The sequence below is a fragment of the Octopus sinensis genome, linkage group LG10 (genome assembly GCF_006345805.1).
Source record: "Octopus sinensis linkage group LG10, ASM634580v1, whole genome shotgun sequence".
Lineage (NCBI taxonomy): Eukaryota > Metazoa > Mollusca > Cephalopoda > Octopoda > Octopodidae > Octopus > Octopus sinensis.
Window position 1 is genome coordinate 55,027,001 of NC_043006.1, and position 22,770 is coordinate 55,049,770.

Here is a 22,770-nt window from a genome sequence, read left to right on the forward strand (position 1 = left end):
ACAAAAAGAGAAGTCACAGACATCGGGAAAAAAAATGTAACAGAAATTGTTGGTGTGCAACTACAATGGCAAAATAAAAAAGGTACTGAACTCAGTTTGATCATTGCCATTACCACAATGAACAGGTAAGAGTGCAACTCATTTTCTTCAATTAGAAAATGTATCATCAAAGATTTTGTTCCATATGGTCAGACGATGAGTTTTGCTTGAATCTCTTGAGACATCTGAGAGAAGGTGCTTGCTGCACTATGGACTAAAAAACCCTAAATGCTGCACTTGCTCACAAATCATCAATATAGAAATATAGATCAAAGGTCTTACTAATTAGAATTACTCATGGAACTATATGTACTAAATTAGCCAGCTGAATCTGCTCAGGAATTAAAAGTATTTCATCATTTTAATATCCACTTTTTCATGCTTGCATGGGCCAGATGGAATTCATTGAAGCAGAATTTCTGCAGCCTTCCTTGTTTCTAAACAAGGTAATATTTACCTTTGATCAGGCATACTTTCATGGAAGATTGGAAATAAATGAAAGTGACACTCATTTGCAACTATTACACGATGGGTGTCTTTCAGTTTGTTCACTAAATGCACTCACAAGGGTTTCATTTGCTTGGAGTTATAGCAGAGGGCATGTGCCATGCAGTGGAACTGAACCAGAAACCGATTGATTGGGAAACAAATTTCTTAACCACACAGCCATGGACTTGTGTATCATGTGCAAGTAATTATAGGCTGTGAAATCCTGTGCACAAAAGAAACGTTCTGCTAATTGTCATCTTCACCACTTCATCCCACATCTAAGTCCCATGCTTACACAGGTTTCATTCATTTCAAGTACTAGCCCTCCTTTATACAGCTGTCAACTACCAGTCTTCTCTTATGCACACTACAACTAATTTGTAGCAGTCTTTCATGAACATTAACGTAGCTTTATTTCCTTGTAGCCATCACAAATCTTCTGCATTTAAGACCCACATCTGACACTGAAGAAGCCTTTGTTGTCAGCAACAGTAAAGGCTCTCTGAACTTTTCCAACCCATTCTTACTTCTATAATTTCAGAATACTCACCCCCCACTACTAATTAGGCCATTTACATAACCGAAGCTATCAGCTACTTCTCCGGGAACCTTCCAAACATATGAGTGAATCTATTTTCCATGTACTCTGAATCTAATTTCTGCCTGTGACCCCTACAATATCAGTACTGCTTATACAAAGCACAGTATAGAGAATCTTTGCCAACTCTTTTACTACACATTAAGCATGCCCATTTCCTTGAGGGTAGAAAGGTCTTGTCTTTCCTCTTTATAATCATTGCTGCATTTAGGGCCTTTCAATTCCGAAGTTTTGCTCCCAATCTACATATTGTCATAAGAACTAAATCATCATCCGAGGAAGAAATGAGAGCTTAAAAGTTAGTGCTGAGCACTCGACTTGGAATTTGTTGAAGCTTACATGTGATAGAAAAGGTGTGAAATATCATTGGACTGCATATTTATACCAACTGTTCAAGCACATGGAAAACCTAGCATAGCTGATATAAATAAGATAAAAAAAAAGAAGAAAATGGCTGTTATAGATTTGATTTATTGATCTGTCTGGAGAACTGAAATGACAGGACATAATGTACAACTGACTGCTACATCAGCAAGAGCAATAAAAAAAAGAAAAAGAAAAGTAAAACAGCATAATTGATTAGAGAGGAGAGAGAAAGAGGAGCAGAGGAGAGAGAGAGTTAAAAATTAAAACATTTGTGTGTGAGAGAAAGACGTTACTCATAGAGTTAGAAAGATTATGAGAAGTGGTGAAAAGAGTCAGATTCAAAGATACCTTTAATGATTCTTAAACACAGTTAAAATTTTTGAAATGTCTTGATTGAAATAATAGCAGAAACCTATTATTTTATCTTTGAAAAGGAAAGACATGATTGTTAAATGAAAAAAAAAAAATTTTAATTGTTTTATTTCAGGTTTTATTAAAAAAAAAAAGGGGGGTAAAAGAAATAAAAGACACCTCCCCCTTGAACATTAATGATGCCTTTAATGAACTTTGCATAGTGGGAAGCTAATTTACAAGATATTGAATTGCCATTAGGTATTTCAGACACAAAGCAGAGTGACAACATTAACAGGTAGCAAACAGCCAAGAGATTAGACACACAGACATAGGAAGAGAATGAGTAGACAGTACTGCTGAAAAGTGGAGTTAAGTTGCTGGGTTTATATTCATAGTTACTTTTTGTTTGGTCGAAGTGCGAGGGTTCATATACTAACTATTATACAGGAATATTTGTGTTTGCAAGCAGTAGCAGGCACTTCAAACCTAGCTTGTATTATATTGAGGTGACAAATGTTCAGCACAAACATTCACTGAAGAGTTAGTCACCTTAGTATGATACAAACTCCATAGAACCTCTTACGAATAACTTTCATCACTCAGACATTCACACACTACATTTACACCACAATCAAGTAAAGCACATAAAAAACACAAACACACATTACACATGTAAAATATACATACATACACAGAGAGAGAGAAAGAGAGAGAGAGAGAGAGAGAGAGAGAGAGAGAGAGAAGAGAGAGAGAGAGAAAGAGAGATCCTACGTAACTCAATATCTCTTTCAGAATTAGAAACTCCCCAAACTAAATTGAAAATTGAATTGGACACAATCTCTATGATTCCATACAGTAACCACCTCCTGCTGATAAACACAGGAGCAGATGGCTATCAAAGGTTCATTGCAAACTGTTTTATATGAGAATCTTTAGCCACTCAATAATTATATTAATAATAATGTTTTGATTGTAACAAGAACAAAGCCGGATTTACATTTAGCTTCATTGAAAGTAGAAAATGCTTGAGAAGCAGTCATTGTCTTTAAGAAGTAAAGAGTTAGAGTTGCTGTGTACAAGAGACAGAGAAAGAGAGAAAGAGGTTCGGCCAAGTTCTGGTTACAGCGGAAAGCCCAATATTTTCAGGTTGTGGTAATGTGTAGTAGTAGCAGCAGACCCCTTCCAGATGCTAGCTCACTTTAGCCCCTTTGATGACATTGAAGACAAAAAAGGATATCAAACTGCTGCGACTGAAAGGGGCCCCACTCACAATGAAATATCACATAGGGATTGTGAATTGATATCTTCCAATGAGAATAAGTAAAGAATGAGTTCAAATTTTGTTTTTGCCCTCCAAAGTATAGACGTGAGCACTTAGTATTCTTCCACATTGCCATCTGCACTGTCTGCAAATCCATCATCATCTGGTGCAGCAAAGCCATCCTAAAAATAAAATATATAATATACTTATAAACACGTTTACACAATTAGCCAATGTGATGAGAGAAAGAAAAAGAGGAAGCAATAGACTGAAAACATTTAACAAAACCTATGAAGTAAGATATTTTAAATTCCATTGAAAAAGCAATAGGCCCAGCTTTCAATGGTTTAAACAGGAGGAAGTTTACTCCCAGAACAAAAACCTGGTTCAAATGCCTACAATTGGGCTGACCCCACAAAAAGTACCAAAAGGGGCCAATTAAATGATGTTTAATCAGGCAACAAATTGAATCTACAACATATGTAAAGAGAAATTTTCTTTGCTCTTTGTCAACTTAAGTCTTGTTAGGTAGTTTTCTAACACTAGATTAGTTCTTCAGTTAAAAACACCACAGCTGTGATCACTACACCTTATTTCATCTACAGTTTATCAAGGACTACGTTTTTCTGTCACTTTTAAAGATAGACGAGCAAGATCTGAGAAACCTGCTTTGCTATTTCAAGCAGTTGAAACAGTAACTGTGTAGAGGCTTACTTGAATTTCAGTTGGTGGTACACATTGGTTCCTTGTGGATTTGTCCAAGCTGTGTCTTGTAACATCTAGCAGGGTAAAACCCAGGAGAGATATCTCTCTAATTTTAAACCATAAGAACCATTATTTCACTGTTAATTGCATATTCAAAGTCAAGTTTAATGAAACACTATAAAAATGACATCCCACCTCTGAAATGCTGGAGCTGAGAAATACCCATCACTGTAGATTATTACATACAGTAAGATGTTAAATTGTAAAGACTCAAAATTCATTTAAATAAAGACTCAAAATTCATTTACATTTTAAAAAAAAGAGGAAAAAAAAAAAGCTTTCCTCTTTATAAAATATGCATATTTTATTTCGATTAAAGGCTTGGAGAGAAAAACATACTACTGCCAAGAATATGGCATGAGCAAATTCAAAACTCAACCGTCAACAATTTGTCATGTATACTTTAACCCTTTAGTGTTCAGATTATTCTATCAAACATAATGCTTATTGATTTACATTGATTTGAATTAATTATGCATTATCTCATATCTTCAAGATCTTGATGGTGTAATTACTTAACGTAGTATAACATTGTAGGGTAGGTGTGAGAGCCTGGATTTGGTCAGTTTGAACATAAAACAGATTAAATATTTTGGCCAGTTTAAATACTAAAGGGTTAAAGGAGATGTAGTAGTATCTTTGGTTGCTTCATTATCTAATGTTCACAGTACTAAATTTTCTTATTCAATATAACACTGAGAAATAAATTATAAAACAAAAATATGAGAGAGAAAGAGGGAGATAGATAGATACAACACTGTCAAATACATGTACATATAATGCAATCCAAGGAATTGAAATACTGTATGTAATCCATAATCCATGCATGGGATAAAACAAACATGCTCCCTGAAACATTAGGATATTAGGACAATATTAGACATTGCCAACCTCTAGTGGCTCCATACATGCAGCATTGACAATACAATTTCTCAGAACAAAAGCAATCATATGAGTAACATGGAGATATGACAACATTAAAAGCATACATTATATTGTAAAGAGAGAAAAGCATGTTATCAAGTTTCTGATGAAAACAGCTATCCCTTGCTTTAAAGTGACAAATTCATTTCCTGATGTTCCTGCATATATCAAAACCATGTTAATCAAATTTAATAGCCAATGAGAATAATTATAATTAAAAATTGGAAGCTAAAAACTAATTACTAGAAATAATTTTTTTTACAAAAGAAGATAAAAAAAAAAAAAAAATCAAGAGCTAGTTGAACAAATTTAGCCTTCTTCCTTCCATGAACACAATTGTCCCTCTTCTTCTTCAACCTCTTATTAACATTTTCAACAGTGGTATGATTTATTTTCTTGTAGGCATCAGGCTATTTCAAAAGCACTTAGCAGTTTGCATGTAATTTTCAAAGTGTGGCAAGGAAATTTTATTACGGCATAAAAACAAAAGAAGGTTACAATAAATTTAATTGCAATAATATAGTGTTTATCAAAACCATGGCTAAGTAAGGGATAGCTGTAAATAATAGCATGGATTTACCATGTTTCATCAAATTGTAGTTACAAAACAACAATCTGAATTGAGATCTTCTATAATTGGCTACAAGAGGAGCTGAAAACAAAAACACTAATTTTTGAGAAAAAATAGTTATTGTAAATTTAGAGAGAAAGAAAGAAAAAAAAAAATCACTGAAAAAAAAACGTATTCCCAAAAACTAGTTACAGCAATAATGTATCAATTTAAACAAATAAAAATAATTTTGCTACTAGAGTTGCATTTGAATAAAATGCAGGTGTAATATAGAAAATTTACAATTACAACCTGAATAGTTTCTCTTATTTCTTTTTACTATGTTATACTACCTATCTTCATGTAATCTATGGATTTGTAAAACTATAAATGGTTAAGACTAATTCTCTACATGCATAAGATTTATCCATGTAGTGTCCACTGAGTGAACTGTTTTCCTCAGTTTGACACTCTCCTTGAATTCTTGCAGGTATCAACAGACAGCTGTCGAAAATGTCAACTGCTCTGATTGCACACTAAGCCCATGAAAGTCATGAATATTTTCCTCTAGGCAAGGCGGTGGAGGAGAGGAAGGAGGAAAGAAGGAATTCAGATTTACTCATTTAATAATCAGTTGCATTTACTTTGAGGGTCAACCTTAGTGACTTGGTCTATGTTATAGTTAAACCATGCTAGAATGCCACAGGAAGTGAAAGCAGAAACACAAATAATAATTAAGAAAGGAAGTGCAAAATGAAAAAAAAAAAATTAATATTCACCTACCCCCATGGTTTCACTAAAATAACATTCTGAAATATTATTGTTTAAAAGATCCTGGCAATGGATTGGAAATAAATACCGCACTCATGATTGTGAGATTGTAGTTTCAATACTTGGATCAGGTGCTATGTTGTGTTCTTGAGCAAAACACTCCATTTCATAGTTGTAGGCAAATTAGCTGTAAATGCATAACTCAGCAATGGGCTGGTGTCTGGTCCAGCAGGGATATTCTGATCTTGGTCACTTATAAACTTGGTAACCAGCCCCATGACTCAATACAGTACTCACTTATTGTTAAAATGTGTTAAAACGGAACGTAATCATTAAAATTTTAGTAATTAATTAGTATTTAATTTAGAAACCTGAAATTTAAAAGACTTTTAATATCTGAAAGACAAATAAGTGTATAAACTAAAAATACATGGAAGGGAAAATGAGTCCAGTTTTGAAACGGTTGAGAAGGGTTCCTTGTTAAAATTAACATAGTAGAATATGATGTAATGGACAGAATTGAAAGCTAACACTGTAACAGGTTAAAAAAAAGAGTAATATGAAAAGGTGAAATGATAAAAAAGAATGGAGAGGCCTCAAACATGCATGTGTAAACTTAATATACACATGAATATAAGAAGGTATAATGTAGTTGATCTCTAGCATAAGAAAGAAAGAAACAAAATCACACAGCAAGTGAAAAGCAAACAAGCAACAATTTTTTTTATTAATATATTTAGTTGAATTATTAGACCGTTAGTCTGCAGAAGTAAAAGAGAGAAAAAAAAATTCCTTGACAATAAAACACTTATTTAAGAACACTGATAAATTTAATCATCCTATAAAAGAACGGGAGATAACACTAGCAGTGTTATGTCTAAGAACTGTAGCCATAATTGTAAACAGATGACCCCCTCCCCCCTATATGTCATGACTTACTTTCTAAAAACAGCTGTATTGAAACACAACAATCAGTAAAGATTGAAACTGAAGCTGATTGGCGACAACACTTAATACAGAATTGGAACTGGGGAGGGATTTAAACAGACAGACAGGCAAACAAGTTAAACAAAAACATTCTCATGGACTGATAAGTAAAAAACAAAAACAAACAAAACAAAACAAAGCACACAACAAGGAAAGGGAAGCAATAACAACAAATGGCAAAGTTGAGGAAGAATGAGCCAAAATGTAATTAATACCAAATATTTCAATTAAAATAGTTCTTTTACTAGTTTCCTAGACTATATTATAGATCAGTGTGCACACACACACACAATAAGATCCTAGTATTCAAATCTAGAAATACGAAGTATATACATCATGAAAAACACAATCATATTTGTGTTTCAAGGACTACTTTTTATCATGTGATTTTAAGAACTGAATGGAATTATGGGGGTGTAGTAAGGTATTTTGGAACAGGGTAGAGTTACTACTTATTGGCTGAAACCTATCCAACAAACATGTGGATTAGAGACAGCAATATTTGAGTACAAATAATTTAATAGTAATCTTCACTACCTCAAAATTTCAGGCTTTGAGCCTACAGTAGAGAGTTGATTAGATCAACTCTAGTGCTAAACTGATACTTATTCGACCCTGAAAGGATGAAAGGGAAAGTCGACCTTGATGGAATTTAAAATTAGAATGAAAAGATGGACAACATGAGCTGAGATAACACAAACAATTAGGAAAGATGATTGAAAACATTCCCATCCCTAACTTCACAGCTGTTAAACAGCTCTTTCTACTGGCAATGAGTTGGGTCAGAAAATCTAGAACTTTAATGTTTTAAATGAAACTAAGAAAAGATAGAGGGGTCAAATGAAGTTAGCCACAATGTTTTATAAACAGGAAAGCTTTTTTTTTCCCTCTTTTTTTAAAATATAAATGAATTTTGAGTCTTTTCAATTTAACATCTTACTGTATGTAATAATCTACAGTGATGGGTATTTCTCAGCTCCAGCATTTCAGAGGTGGGATATCATTTTTATAGTGTTTCATTAAACTTGACTTTGAATATGCAGTTAACAGTGAAATAATGGTTCTTATGGTTTAAAATTAGAGATATCTCTCCTGGGTTTTACCCTGCTAGATGTTACACGACACAGCTTGGACAAATCCACAAGGAACCAATGTGTACCACATAAACTCTTTCTTTTCATGTGGCATGCCTACAGGTAGAAGTGAATGTAGACCTTTATAAAGTTGAAGATAAATGATTTCTTTATAAGGGGGAGGGAAAAAATGGAGTAGCCGTTTTCTGCTGGTTTATTAGTCTTTCACTTCCCAAAGCTTACATTGAAATACAGAGTGTATTTAACCCTTAAATAGGGAGGACTAGTTCACTTACATCAGGACATGTCCACACACCCATAGGCCTGTGTGAAGTGGGCAGGAGCAAGTCCTCTTTCATGTCCTGCATGATCTGGCTATGAGATTATCTTCTGCTATTTAAAATACATTAGGGAAACATGACAGATTCTACTACTCTAGGTTAGCGCAGGCCTGGGACTGGTGCTGACTAAAGGGTGAACTCCATATTCCCCAAAACTCTGGAATTCCTGAGCAAGAGCCTTGCCACTGGTTGCAGTTTAATGCCTTGGCCAGGACAAAAATAAGCATATATAATTTGAAAAGCTACCTAACAAAACCAAGAAGTTGACTTAGGGAGATTGGTTGAAATACAAAATATTATGAAGACTAAAGCAGATTTTAACTTCTTTGTCACTTTAGAATGAGTAGCTAAAATAAATAACTGGTTTTTATATAAAAGATAAATAGATTTTTATCAACACAGCAATGATTTATCAAAATTCTTCTAAAAGACTAATACTAGTAAAAAATCATCAGTCGATCAGCATGACAGAAACTAACTCGAATGCATACAAAAGATGTTCTAAAGCATTAAGGCTATGTTTTCAAATGAGAATTACAGATATTTCCCAATAAGTACATCTCTATTGACTATGTTAGAGCATTGTTGGCAAACACCCAAGACCACAAATGCAAGGGATCTATACTTGATCCGTCATAACTATTTGTATTAAATGTAGAGAAAAATTAATCTAATACCATCTTTATAAAACGAACACTGCTAGTTTTAGAAACACCTAAATGTAAAATAATTTCATACTTAAAAGCTCATTTGGAACTTGTCAAAGGAAACTTTAATGAATTTATTTCTTGAATGTTGTACCTTACTTTGTGTTATGCTATTTAGATTTATTTCTGTTGACTAGTCAAGACTTGCTGAAAAGAATTTTATTTTCCCATCATCAATTGCAAGCTTGTACCAACCTACCTTTGAATACTGATAATGGTTATTCCTCATGTTTGTTTCTCTTTCTTTTAATGTTTTTCAATTTAAAACACCGAATAAAGCACTAAATGTGTTATGGCACACCATCAGCATTTTAAAAGCTTTATTTGAAAAAGAAACAAACTTATTTTTAGAGATAGGCAAATGCATGCATTGTTCCTTGCCACAAAAGAATACATATGCAGATTAATCAAAAAGAAAAAAAATTTCATATATATAATCTGGCATTTTCGAACTGACCTCAAAAGCTAGTCGTAAAGTTGTTGAAAATGTGTTTTAAATAGAAATGGAAAGCCTTAGTTTCACAATCCTGCCATTTAGATTTCTTTTATTATGGTCACACTAAGCAGATGGAAATAGAAACCAGTGGGAATGATGTGGTTGTGCAATAAAATTTCCACCACCAAAAATGATCAAATCACCAACTAAAGCCTAGTCAAGATGATTGTCTCCCACTTAGTATTTTAGAACAGAAATAATCTGTGAGAAATGTGAAAACCAAATTTTAGATTATCTTTAGATTATCTTAACAAGCTATTACTTTGTTGAATTATAGGGACAACTAAAAAGATTTTTTTCTTCTTCTGATGTGCTACTGAGACAATACTTTGGCATTATTTAATTCCTGATAATATAAACTGCAGTAATCCCATTTTCATTACTGTAGCCTAGAAATCACACCGAGAATGCACTCTTGAGAAAATAGAACATACTTATCAATTTCATTTTTGTCCTCATAACATCGGGCACCATCTACTCTGACATCTGCCAGGGATAAAAACGAAGAAAAGAAAAGAAAAAAGAAAAACAAAAAAAGTAAGAACAAGTAATGGAAAAAATAAAAAAAAAACACAAACAAATCTTGATATATCAGATGCTTCAGCCATTGTTAGAGAACTTGGTTGACAGGTAACTCAATGAAACAGCGTTAGAAGTAGGGGGAAAAAAATTAATTCAACGTCTCTGAAGACAAAATAAAGAAAATAAAAAATATAAACTAAAGTTAAGAGAGAAGCTTTTAGTCCATGCAAACATAAAATTAAATAATATATACATCACTGGAAAAGAATATTGGATATAGAAGTTCACAAATACAAATGCTCAGGATTTAGAAAATAAATCTAATGATATATTCCAAACCTATCTCATCATGTTTTCCATGTGGACATGAGTTGCATGGTTTTACAGTAGCTGACCAGCTGAAGAGCTGCCTGGGGATCCATGTCTTTTTTGACAGGGTTTCTATGGCTGGATGCCCTTCCTAACACCGATGCCTAATTGCATATAAGAATATGCAGAATGTGCCATCATCAGTAGTAACAGACTTGTCAAGTGGGGATTTCTATTGGTAGCAGATACAGTAAAATGTATTGAATTCCACAAAGAAATTATTTTTATAGTGGAGTCTGGCTTGTTTGGGTCTGTTATTCTTTGATTACACAGATCAGAAGTTTTTAAAATTTGTGAAAGCCCTCAAGCTACACACTAAATGACAATCTTAGAACTTTAACTGGTCCAGTCCCATAAATAGCAATAATTACTTCCTTTTTTGGTGCTATTATAATATAAGCTTAATTAGCAATGAAGTAAAAAAACAAAACGAATGCAATAATAAAACTATGCAGAGATATAGCTGGTATGCAAGAGTATGGAGAATACTAAAAGTTAAGCCTTAAGTGCAAGTTAAAGCATTTATTGTAAGGCAAAATAAATAAAATATAAAAGCGAAACTAAATTTGAGTTGAACTGTGTATGAAACTTTGTTCCAAACAATAAAACTAACAACAGTAAATAATAAGAAGCAGGGATTGAAAGGCCCGAGATATAACAAGGCTATTGTTAGTGTGATGATGATAGTGATGACAGAAATGAGAAACAGGAAGTGTGATACTGATGAATAACCAATGTCCATGTGATAGTGATGAATAACCAACGTCCATGTGATAGTGATGAAACAGAAAAAAATCAGTAGTAAACTTCCAAGACATTTAATATCAAAGAGGCATACACCGAAGAACTTATAATCTTCTTCGATAAGGAAGGGGGGTGGTGCGTGTGAAAAAAGTCAACAGTGACAAAGCTGGACAAAAAGTTTTAATAGGGGGTGAAAAGAAAAAAAAGTTTTGCAACTGATATACATTGAGCCTAAAACCATTAAGACCAAAAAAGAATATCAACTGAGACAGCAACACTGATTAATGCATTTTATCAAATTGGCATGTTGAGGCTTTTTCTTTTTTATAGTTTTGGTTTAAAAAAAAAATTGAAGTTGTTTGCTGTTTAAAGATCCTGAAACAGAAATTTTTATAAAATCATAATTGAGCAAAAAAAAAAGAAAGAAAAAAAAGTGTAAAAGAAAAAACAAAAGAACCAAAATGATTAGGAAAAATGGGAATAGATTGTCTATTTGCTTACAATACTGAAAAAAATATCCTTAGAAAAAAAAAATGCTGAAAGTGAAACTGTGAAATTAAAACCTTAATAATGGAAATACCAAAAAAAAAAAAAAAAAAAAAAAAATTGTTTTAATTAAAAACTGTACCAAGATTTATCTGTAACATTTCAAATTTCAAACTATTAGAAATTAAGATTTACATCAAACTATAAAACTTGAACAAATCATTATTTCAACAGTTCAGGACTAGATCAACTACATGCATTGACATATAACTTTATTTCTTTTTAAAACGATGGTAATCAATCCATGGCTTGGAAATGTTATATTAAAACTGAAAATTGTGAAAACATGAGTTTGCTTTTGTTGCAAAAGGAACATGAAGTTTACCTCTGTGGCATACAATATTTCCATGATTTCCTTGACAACAGTATCGTCTTCATGATCTTGACAAAGAATTTCAATAGCTCTTAATTTTCCAAAGTAAAAGTCCCTCTCTTTTTCTAAACCATCAGCAGCAATTTTCATATCTGCAATCTATTAAAAAAAAGATTCAGAATATATTATCATCAGTATATGCAACAACAACATATGTAAACAAACTTTTATTTTGATTTTAGAAGCATCAGATGCGTATCGTATCAGCAGCAACAGTCATTGCCAAGTAGGGATTCCTGTTGATAGCAAATACAGTAAAATGCATTGAATTCCATCGAGAAATTATTTTATAGTGGAGTATTGTATGTACAATATGCTACACATTCAATGCTTCTAGAAACAATATATATATAAACACACACACACACACACACATATATAAAGCAAATACGAAAGTGGAAGTTACAAACTATCAGGTCATCCCATAAGTTCTGTCCAATTTTACCTTTTTAAAAATTGAATGAAATTTAATAGTATCTTAGAAAGTCTAATGGAATTAAAAATTATTTTTACGCATTTGTGTACATTTAAACTAATTAAATATTATTTTACAGAATAATAGAATTAAAATTTCTTTGGATACTTCCATGTTAGAAAGGGTTTTAATCGAAGAGCATTTAAGGCACATAATGCTTTATGAGTATATCTGAAGAACTCTGAAATGTCAGTTTCATTTTGAAACCAAAATAGTTTTACATTGATGGGATTAAAAATCTTGTAAATACATGGAAGGAAGTCATAGATAATCAGGGAAAGTACATTGATGATTACATTTCAATTAAATATAACATTTGATCACTTGTTTTCTTTATTCAAAATTCGGACAGAACTTATGGGATGACCTGATACCTTTAGCATTCAGTTAACTGAAGTAAGCCTAGTTACGGTCTTAACTCAGAAGAAATGCAATCATAAAGAAGCATACTCAATGACAAAAGAATCTTAAAATTCACCTGTCAGCATTTTTAGTCACTTGTTTTTGGAATGAGATTTGTTAAGGTAGAATAACTTTCTTACTGCAAACCTTTGTCTCCAAGGAAGTAGTTATTGCACTAGTCTTTTGAAACAATGAACTGCTCAACGGCTAGAAGTGTTCTTATGGCAGACATAAACAATGACACCCTCAATAAGGTGACCTTGTGTTACAAGGAACATAACCAAAAGTTTCTGCTTATCAACTTGAATTGCAAGGAATTGATTAGCTTGAGACTATAGAAGGAGACTGTAGTGCCATACAATGAGAATGAACCCTAAACTATATGTTTGTGAAGCAACCGGACAGCCATGTTTATATGTTATCAATAAACAGAGAAAAATCTCTCCATACTTCTGCAAGCATGGTCCTTATATTATTATTGAGTTCAGTCATTAGGCTGCAACCATAATGAGATTTCATGTTCAAAGGTTTTAGTTGATTTGCCTAGCTCAATTTATTAGCCTAATAAAGAGAGAACGGCAAGGTTAACTTGGGTATAAAGAAACATAACTGAGAGGAAACAATGCAAGACGTTTTTGTTGGAAAATATTTTACAATTTGCAGTAATTCCAAATAAAAACTGATCCAGACTGTGACAAACTGGTAGAACTGTTAGAGTATCATAAAGACTGCCTTGTGGTATTGATTTTGGTTTGTTACACTCTGCAGCACTGGAGTGATCCTACCAGTAATTTAAAAGACCTAGTCTGGTTATATAGGGTCGAGCGGGTTGAACCTACGGATTATGTTAAGAGTACAAGTGTAGAGAATAATACTGTCACATTTTAATTTTACATAGAGGAATTCAGTTGACTGAACAAAAGAATCCACCACACACATTATAGGCTTTCAAATAATTACATTTGTCAAAATTCGATTCACAAGCTATGGTATAACTGTAACCCTTTAGTATTCAGATTACTGTTCCAAATATAATGCTTATTTTAAATTAATCATGTATTATTTCATGGCTTTGAGATTTTGATAATGAGATTATTTTTGGAATGACATTGTAGGGTAGATGTGAAAGGCCAGATATGACCAGTTTGAAGATAAAACAAGTAGGATATTTTGGCTGGATATGGTTGGTTTAAATGCAAAGGGGTTAAACAAACCTGCTTCCTTAGATCTTCGCTTTTGTTGTCTAATTGATTAGCACCTGCAGGACGAGCTGTTTGACGAGTAGGAGCTTTGGCTGAAACAGGAGCAGCTGGAAGAAAAAAAGGGGGGGAAAAAGTAGTAGCAGTAGCCTAGTTTGGCCACGAAGTACCTTAATTTAAATTATTTAACCACTTCACTACTAGTCAATCTCAATAAATATTCCTGAAGTTAACATCACATTGTGCATGCAATGCAAAATGGATTCAGTTCTACACACATGTTCTACTACCTACCCAAAGCCCATTTCTTACATCAAATTTTACACCAGACAACACAGCAGCCTGTGCTGATGGGGTTCTCTGTCCATCTCTTACTTTTTTAAACTAGTATACTCATATTTCCCAGTTTTCAATTTGTACTTGCTGGTACTTTTAATAATTTACCAAACATTCCATCACTTCCATAAACCGCAACTTTGAAAACAACCCTTCAATGACAATCCGGTCTTTCTTACAACACCAAGTCACTATCATTAATTTAGGCATACAGACAAGACTGTATCTTCATTACCTATGAACAACACAACTGAAGCCATTAACAAACTTCACACTTCTGTTATGGTTATTGCACATAAAAAATAAGTCAAAACTGCATCTAAGATTCCTCTTTGAGCTTCAAAAATACTTCAGTTCAAATCCAATACAAAGAAGAAGTGTAGAGATCAATCAACTTTGACACGTACACAAATTCTAGATAATTGAAATAATGCTTGCAAAGGCTATTGACACTGACTTTCCCTAAACTAAGCAATTATAAAACATGAAAAAGATTCTTTTATGCATTACAACCACAATATATTTTCCAAGAACCTTTATAAGAGAGGGAAACAGCAGTCAAATGGAGACTTAGGGTGAACAGACACCATTTAGATATGTGCTTTAAGGCTCATTTTTCCATACTGTCATGGTTATAAAGAATATTCCATCTAATTTTCTCAAAGTCCTCTAACCTAGAAATCTTACTAAGTTGTCTACTACAGTCACTTTCTATTGCCATTCCATGGCATCTTTCCACTCATTTCTCATGTAAGTGCAGCTACATACATTAGATAGTGTCTTTAACTCTTTAGCATTCAGATTAATATTTATTCACTTTGTTTTGAATTAATCATGCATTATCTTGTAGCTTCAAGACTGATATGATATGATGGTTAGTGACATTATAAGGCAGGAGTGTGAGTCCAGATTTGGCTGGTTTGAACATAAAACAAAATACTTGGGCTAGATATGGCCGGTTAAGGTGCTAATGCATTAACACTCAGCTTCCCATAGATCGTAGTTAACGTATTTCAGTTCTGTTCTGCATTCAATGCTCCTGCCTTACAACTATGTAACAATACATTTGGTTCACAGAGGCTGCATTTTGTATGGGAAGAGAAGCTGCTTGTTGCCAACAGATTTAACAACTCCTTGAATGTCAGATTTTTCTGATTTCAGCTATTAAGCAATAAACTTGTCCATTAAATTTACAACATATATTTCATTTCTCTACTACTAAATATAACTTTTCATCCTGCTGAGGTGAATGTAGTTGATTATATTGTAGAATAGTTTATTGACTGAAATCAGGAAAAGGAAATTTATCCACTTGAAGTAGTTCTTGAGCCTGCCAGAGATGTATGCATTGTGTACAAAGCACCTCCTACCCAGTTTTTATTGTCTTTTCCTAATATACTGAGTGAAGTAACTCCTCAGGGTACAAGATCTTTTGTGTTTTGTACCAAATACATAAATTAAGGCTTTTCCCCAAACCAATGAAGAATAACCAAAATGATGTTATGATGAAAGTAAATAAAACAAAGAAACAGATCCTCTATAAAAGTGGTTTAGAAGTGAACCAAATTAAATCAATGACATTTATTATTAAGACAGGATGACAATTTTTGCAGCTAATGTGGGAAATAGTTCACATCTTTAGTACTGGTGTTAGGAAGGGCATCGATCCATAAAAACCATGCCAAAACAGACACAAAAGTCTGATGCAGGGTCCTGCCTGTCCAGCTCCTGTCAAACCCATGCCAGCATGAAAGGAGGACATTAAACAATGATAATGAATCATTTGCTAGAGATCTTGTGAAAATCCTTGTTTTAGTTGATCCATCAAATCTAATTTCATATCTTTATAGCATTGACAACCAGATACGTTAAATGATCATTATAATCATCAACTTGATGGACCAATTCCCATCGTTAAGATTCAGAATAAACTTTGACAAAGTCAGCCTGAATAGGTTGATATTTCACCATATATCAAAACAATGAATCACAAGAGCTATGTCTACTTAAACAATTAATTCAAAAACTTTTCTAAGAGAAGTCCTTAAATATTTCCCAAACAGGAGAAAACCTTAACCCTTTAGTGTTCAGATTACTCTGTTAAATGCAATACTTTTTCACTCAAATTGTTTTGAATGAATCATGCATAATGTTATATTTTTCAGGTTTCAATGATGTGATTGTCTATTTTTAGAATGTCAATGTAGGTTAGGTGTAAGAGGCTGGATATGGCCAGTTTGAATATAAAACATGTAGAATATCTGGGCCAGATATGGCCGGTTTAAACACTAAAGGGTTAAAGATCTAATCTGTAGAGAACTGGGCAAGCAGCATGTATAGTTCAAGGGAGCAAGAAAATGGCTTCCAAAACTTTTACAAAATTCTTTGTCCACCTCACCATTATATTCATTTATTTTAGCTTCAGATTACAAAATTGTAATCAATGTTTGACTATACTAGGGAAGGCATTCAATGTTTATGCTTTTCCCATGCTTGCATGAATCAGACAGACTTCACTAAGACATTTTATCTAGCCAGATACTCTTCCTGTTGCCAAATATCACTTGTTTCCAAGCAAAGAGATATTACCTCATGGCCAGTGATGCTTCTTTACAACATTCACATGATGTCAAGACAAGTATATGCACAAACAAACTACAGGCTTCTTTTCAGTTCCCACTTACCAAATCCACTTACAAACTTTGGTTGGCCCAGGGTTAAAGTTTAAGACCTCTGTCCAAGGTGTTGTGCAGTGGGACTGAACCTGCAACCATATGGTTGAGAAGTAAGCTTCTCAACAGTGTCTGCATCTATTTCCTCATTTGATACTGATAAAACGATGTTTTTTTACATATCACAACAAAATGATATGAAAATTTAAACACTTTAAGTAATCTCTATATATATAAACGGCAAAATGTCTGTGTGTGTGTGTCCTTTATACAAATCCACAATTTTTCAGTTAGAGGGCACGCATTTTCTATGGTCATTCAAAACCGTCCAAGGGTGGTTGTGCACATCTTTACATTTCCCCAGTCACCCCGCAAAGCCATTAAAAAATCAATAGAAGTGACATTTTTGTGAATTTTCTTTCCAAAACCCAATCAAAATGCCCGAAACTTGATATGCCAATTGAATGCCAGCTAGCTGCATGTGATTGGTCGGAGATTTGGACAGTACTCATGTGTATACGCGCACGCACGCAGCTGTATATGCATGCACTAGCACTAAGACCTGGCAACGACGGGTCATAGTGCTAGATAAGATAAAATAAAACAGGCATAAACTTTATAAGATCTAATAATAGATGGAATTGCAGATGGTCTGTGGAATTCACCTGGCAAGTGATATGTGGTTTGGGATCTGTTAGTGGGTCAGTGATCTTTTCGGTTTTAAACTAGTCTTTAAAGGAGTTTACAAGAGAAAAGAACCCCCCCCCCAAAAAAAAACCCAATTTTAACACTTACCTTGCCTTGTAGTTGTTTTTGTCATAACGCCAGCAGTTTTTGGAGGATGGGTTTTGGTACTTGCTGGTAATGGTTTAGCAGAGGTAGCCGCAATTCCAGCTAATTTACGGGCAGAGTTAGCATCATATTCGCGTCCATCATAGTTAGCATCAAAAAACTTTTTGAACCATTGGACGAATTCAAAGTTATCTTGGAATCTTCCTTTCACAAGCCTCTCTACAGGAACAACCTTTGTGAAGAACAATTGCTTAAAATTTTATTCCTTATACTGAAATGTCAATTTAAATGTAATGCTAAACAGAAAATGCTTCAAGGAATCCTTTAGGATTTAACATATTTTCAATATCTTTTAATCTAAACTTTTCTATAGTTGCATGGGTCAGATGGAATTTGTTGAAGCAGATTTTCTATCGTGAAGTCACTTCTGTTGCCAACTCAGACCTGTTTCCAAGCAAGTTAATATTTCATCAAGGATGACAAGAAACAAACACCACCCTTTGCATACTGGTGATACTCATTTACTATCAGCATATGACGGCAAGACACGGTACACAAACACAGTGGGCTTCTTTCAGTTTCCATCTATCAAATTTACACTCAAAGTTTTGGTTTGTCCAAAGTTATAGTAGAAGGCACTCGCCCCAAATGCCGTGCAGTGAGACTGAACCTAAGACCACATGGTTGGATGGTAAGCTTCTCAACCACACAACCCATGCCTGCATCTATAACTCTAAAAAAAAAACATTTCTTCTATCACATCTCAAATCAAAGGTCTGTTACATTGGTGTAGATTTGACAATATCTGATATTAGATATTCCTAAACAACACCAAGCCTTCAATATGGCTATTATCAACTAACATCTGATAACAAGATGAAGAGGTGAAAATCTTGCATTGTGCTGAAGAAAATCCACCTGTGGAAGCATGCTGTAATGAAAGTTAAAACGAGGTAGTGATGACGACTGGACAGTGATACTAAGGGTAGCTGTCTACTATATCCCTGTTAAACCTCCATCTGTTACTCCAATATCTCTTTGATACCCTCTCATCTCTCTATCACACACCCAAAGTACCATTGTTGTTCCTTCCATTGCTTTGTTCACCCACTCAAGTGGGTTCTACTCTCACCATTCTCCATCTATCTACCTTCTTGGCTCTGTTGCTTTAAATGAAGAGACACCACAAGGTAGGTGTCCCCCCACCCCCCAAAAATGTATCTAGTACACTCTAATAAGTGTACTCTACAAACAAGCGGAGAAAATTTAGAGTCAAGAAGTCATATTAACATGTTCAAAGACATGAGAATCTCTTCAGTAGTGAAAAATAAAATGCATACATTACATTCTAAAGCAGTTAGTCTTAGGAAAGGCTTTAGTCAGAGGAATCATATCAAAGATGTAATTTTTTGAAAGCAAGGAAGTCTCAAACTTAAATAAGGATGGAGGTGAAGACAACTTGTCCAATATAGACAGTACGGAAAATGGATGTAATAACAGCAGTAATGATTATTGATGGGTTTTAAAAAAGCAAAAAAGGAAAGCATTAGATAAGAGGAAATGTGATGCTAAATGATACTAATCTATACAATAGTCTAGTCTCTTACATCTAGTACCAAGCCAGCATCATCATCATTTAACGTCCGTTTTCCGTGCTAGCATGGGTTGGACGGTTCAACTGGGGTCTGGGAAGCCAGAAGGCTGCACCAGGCCCGGTCTGATCTGGCAGTGTTTCTACAGCTGGATGCCCTTCCTAACGCCAACCACTCCGAGAGTGTAGTGGGTGCTTTTTACGTGCCACCAGCACAGGTGCCAGACGAGGCTGGCAGACGGCCACAATCGGATGGTGCTTTTTACGTGCCACCGGCATATGTCTTTTAAATTAGTTGAAGTATTTAATATGGAGCATTGTTATCACAATTACCTACTAACTTCATTCCTGTGTATGTCCTTTTTCTGTAAAGCTTTTACAGTTGAATGACCTTAACTATCACCGACCACATCATTGCATAAACTAGGTGCAGCTGGACTAAAAGAGCTCCTCTACTCCACATCAGTTCTTTTGTCAGATTTTGCAGGGTCTACAACCCTCTTTAGTTCATTAATTCAACACAACAACAATAATGTTTTAAATTTTGACACAATGTGAGCAATACTTAACTAGTACTTCTACAGAACAGCTCTTTTTGTTAGAAAGTGTAGCCAAATCCCTTTCAGATCACTGTCATCTTAGAAAGGAAGGCTACATTGGATAAAGTAGTTTTAAATACACTATGCCTGAATAAAAGACAGGATGGTCATAAATGGAACAAGGCGATCTAAGTCTGTTCACTGATGACTGACCTGGAATCAATCAATAATTAGTGTGCACACACACACACATTATAAACATTAATGAATGAAACTGATACGCACCTGTTCAACATTAAGCTTGCAAAAACTGGACTGAAGAAGTTTGAAATTCTGTATATATTCATGTTCTAATCGAGTACTGAATTTAATTTTTTTCAATGGAATACTGCCTGTAAATAAAAAAATTGTAGAATACTAAATTAGAAACTGATAACTTATTTATATGAGTACTGATAAATTCAAATCTCTAACTCTTGTTGAAAAAATGTCCTGGAAGTAGCAGGGTCTTTGGAAAAGGCAGTTACATTTTTCTTGTTGAAGTTTCCAATAAAAAACACCACAAAAATATACATAGTGAAGTTAAATTGACAATTTACCTCAATTTACTGTGCTGAGTTAAACAAAAAATGCAAAGAGCTATCAATTCAAAATAGTGCCCACCTTAGCAGTAGCCAATCACACAGATTAATTTACAATGTGAGAATTCTATGGCTTAATACCAGCCACTTTTTAATGCCATGAAAGAAATGGTATATTTTGATTAAACAAGAAATAAGCAGAACAAACATGAGTTGCTACAACAAATACCTTTTCCTGTAAGACTAATTGAAAGTTGTTTAGAGACAAACTTTAACTCCAACTACATTATTAAACTATAGATGAAACACTCAGCTAGTATCACATTGCTTAAATCTTTTATACAGCTGCCAATCTCATGAAAAACATCTTGTGACATGTGAGTTATTCATCAAGCTAAACACCAGCCATCACATAAGTATGCATATTAAGTCTTGGTTAATTGGGTCATCAGCTTTAGCAGTTCCTTTAAAGTAGTTAACACAGAACAAAAACTACTGTAACAGAAAATATAGTACACATTACACTTTGTAATGTATCATAATAGGATTGTCAAGTGTTCTTTCAAGGAAGGGATAGACCATTGTGTTCAGAGTTCACAAAATTCTAAAGAAAGCAGAGTGAGACATGTCATGCATTTCCATGGATATGTAAACTGTTTGGCTTTTGATATATCTTTTTAATTTGATTGGGCCAACTGAGTTATTAGGCTAGAATATAATTGCCCTGATATCCCATTATTTGAATTATACAAGAACAAGTAAAAGTAGGCAACAAGGAAAACATCTGGCCATAAAACCCTACCTTAATTCCCTGTCATGCTACAGAGAACAATGTTAAAATGAATAAACATGCATACATAAAACTTACCTGGAAATAAAATATCCATGAACTGTGCATAGGCTGCACCTGTAAAAATAGAAGGGGAAAAAAAGGCCTTAAGAGAAAGGAATAAGTTAAAAAAATATTGTCCATCAATATTATTGCACTCATCTCTTTGCTCAATAAAAGACAACCTATTTAAAACATCTGCTTTTAGTATTTTTCAATGTAAAAGTGATCTTCATCCAGCCCAAAACATGGTCAACTGTCTATAATATCATTGGGCAACCACTTTGTTTTTTGAAAAAGCATGTCCAATTTGTGGACAGATATGGCTACATGATTAAAATGTTTGCATTGCAAGCAACAATTATGATACCACAGTATGATACTTGGGATCGTTTGCTACTATAGCCTTGGACTGACCAAAGCTTTGTGAGTGAAGTTTAGCTGGTATGAAAATCCTGATAGTCCATTATCGTTCAACCATCTTATCATGTGTCTTTAGAGGACTCCTCTCTGTTGTATGAAGTCTTGGGTTTTAATGTGTATATATTAAATAAAGCACTCTGATGTAGAAATATATATGTAAGCATGTGGATCAAGAATGGAACCCTGTGGTGCACAAATTAACATGATTTTCCACTGAGTAGAAATACAAGTTGACAAAATGTCAAGTAAGATTTAAAATACACATTAACATGAGCTGGTAGAATCATTAGCACACCAGCCAAAATGCTTAACAGCATACCATCTGTCTTTACATTCCAAGTTCAAATTCCTCTAAGGTCGACTGTGCCTTTTATCCTTACAGAGTGAATAAACTATACCAGTTGCACACTGGGGTTCATGTAATCGACTTACGTCTGCTCCCAAAATTGATGGCCTTGTGCCAAAATTTAAAACTAATATATATGCAGTCATGGCTATGTGGTTAAGAAGTTTGCTCCTAAACTATGTAGTTTAGGGTTTAGCTGAGAAAGTAAGCTTCACTGGATCTGTAATGCTAGTGTGCATGAATGGCATGGTACAAATAATCCGAGAGATAAATTAGGTACAAGTCAGGTGTAGTGTGCAAGAAAGAAGTC

The 22,770-nt window shown here is 34.0% G+C and overlaps 1 protein-coding gene across 2 annotated transcripts in view; it reads right to left on the bottom strand.

Annotated features, from left to right (window-relative positions):
* Positions 1–1,577: 1,577 nt before the first annotated feature.
* Positions 1,578–22,770, bottom strand: part of LOC115216807 (microtubule-associated protein RP/EB family member 1) — a 35,339-nt gene continuing 14,146 nt past the window's right edge. The window contains exons 3-9 of one of the 2 annotated variants that reach the window (XM_029786388.1): positions 21,731–21,769; positions 20,567–20,673; positions 18,155–18,383; positions 14,367–14,461; positions 12,228–12,374; positions 10,156–10,207; positions 1,578–3,289 (exon numbers count right to left, since the gene is read on the bottom strand). In XM_029786388.1, coding sequence (XP_029642248.1) covers positions 10,196–10,207; positions 12,228–12,374; positions 14,367–14,461; positions 18,155–18,383; positions 20,567–20,673; positions 21,731–21,769 — 629 coding nt within the window. In that variant the 3' untranslated portion in view covers positions 1,578–3,289; positions 10,156–10,195. The remainder of the gene's footprint in view (positions 3,290–10,155; positions 10,208–12,227; positions 12,375–14,366; positions 14,462–18,154; positions 18,384–20,566; positions 20,674–21,730; positions 21,770–22,770) is intronic. The other variant, XM_029786387.2, reaches the window with a different exon arrangement.